Source organism: Gavialis gangeticus, unplaced genomic scaffold (genome assembly GCF_001723915.1).
Source record: "Gavialis gangeticus isolate Ggan-Ray unplaced genomic scaffold, GavGan_comp1, whole genome shotgun sequence".
In the NCBI taxonomy this organism is placed as follows: Eukaryota; Metazoa; Chordata; order Crocodylia; family Gavialidae; genus Gavialis; species Gavialis gangeticus.
The window spans coordinates 11,015,830-11,017,411 of record NW_017729018.1 but is presented as its reverse complement, the minus strand read 5'-3'; the positions used below and the strand labels follow the sequence as shown (position 1 = coordinate 11,017,411).

General features: G+C 63.1%; 1 protein-coding gene across 1 annotated transcript in view; it reads right to left on the bottom strand.

The window, feature by feature from the left end:
* The window catches only part of AES (amino-terminal enhancer of split), a 12,703-nt gene that overhangs the window by 9,898 nt on the left and 1,223 nt on the right, over nt 1-1,582 (bottom strand). Inside the window, exon 2 of the mRNA XM_019513147.1 lies at nt 1,120-1,398. Coding sequence (XP_019368692.1) covers nt 1,120-1,398 — 279 coding nt within the window. The remainder of the gene's footprint in view (nt 1-1,119; nt 1,399-1,582) is intronic.

Genomic DNA, 1,582 nt, shown 5'->3' with positions numbered 1-1,582 from the left:
AGCAAGAACCAGCTTTGCTCGCACAGAACCCGTTTCTCTTTCAGCAGATTAAACCCAGCAAATGTCTCCCACTGAAAGACGGTGACTGCGGATATGTTGCTAGTGCTCCTGCGCCCCGCAGCTGGCACGGCTTCAGAGCAGAGGCACGCGGGAAAGTCGGCCCTTCCCAATGAGTGACCTCGGGCCGCCCCACGCCTCAGCCGCTGGGCCCTGCGGGCAGGATCCCACGCTCCTGGCATCCAGCGGGAAGCGGGCCGAGATGCGGAGGACCCAGGGACTGTCGGCGACGGATGGGCAGCTATGGGAAGTCGTATCAGCGGGCGCAAAATAAGCCAGGCCTAATAATTAAGGAGACTCTCACCAGGCAGATTCAAGCCCGGCATTTTAGATTTCATTACCCAAGAAAAAGAAGCAGAGCGGTGGCTCTGGAAGGGTTTGGATAGGAACATTTCCTCCCAGCATCTGCAGCCTAAACACTGCAGCTGTGAGAAAGGCATGTGAAACTAAGCAGAGATTCACAAGGGGCTGGTCTAATCTCCCTGTCCTGGCCCAGCGAAGGGGAGATTTAATGCTTTCATCTCCAGTTAGCTACAGGGTCACCTGGGATCTCTTTTAACCTGGGCTCATTGCTTCTCATTCCAGCTGGGGAATCTCTTTAGCCCTGGCAATCCCCGCTCTTGGACCCTCAAATACAAGCTGGGGGGGGCAGTGCATGTTGCTCAGGGATTACTCGCCTGTGCAGAACCGTCCCTACCCACGGGATCAATACCCTGGAGACCGCAGGCAGGGGAGACGTTGCAGGGATCCTGCTTTTATTCCTGCCGAGTCTGTCCAACACTTTCTCTACCTGACCACCGTCCAGACACTCCTTGCATGGCAACACCTTCAAGGGGAGGACCCTGAGCCCTGCTCTGATGCACCGGAGAGCCAGGCCGCTGGCTCCTGAACCCCAGCCCCTTCCCGCAGCATCTGCGAGCGCTGGCGTGACAACAGGCAAAGCCCCAGCCGTGGCAAGAAGAGAGGAGGGCCCTCCCCAGGGTGGGGGGGCTAGGCTTGGCAGACCCCACCGCGAACACCACCCACCCACAGTGCCCACCAGGCAGGCCCCAGGCGCCCTACCTGTGATACTGCGCCTGCAGGAGCTGGAACTCATCCTTGATCCGGTCGCAGGAGTCGGACGTCGTGAACTTCAGCTGCTGCGGCAGGTGAGAAGAGCCCTTGAAGGACAAGGAGAAAGCGCTGGGTGGAGGAGGGGGGCAGAGCCACGCAACCTGGATCCCTGCACCCTCGCCCGCCCCGGGGGAGGTGGGGATTTGCGAGCGGGGGCCCCCCAGCCGCCCCTTCGGCAGCACCCGAGGGGGCCCCGGCTGCGAGGCACGAGGGTGCGAGCCCCCCTGGCTGCAGGCGGGGAGTGAGGGGACCGGTCAGCAAGGCGAGGGGACGCATTCAAGGTCAGCGGCGGCCTCCCCAGCGCGCCAGACCGCCGCCCCCCGCCCCCGGGCGGGGAAACTGAGGCAGGTCGCCCCGGCGCCGCCTGCACCCAGCGCCCAGGCCCGGCCCCGGCCTCCGCGCCCGGAACTAC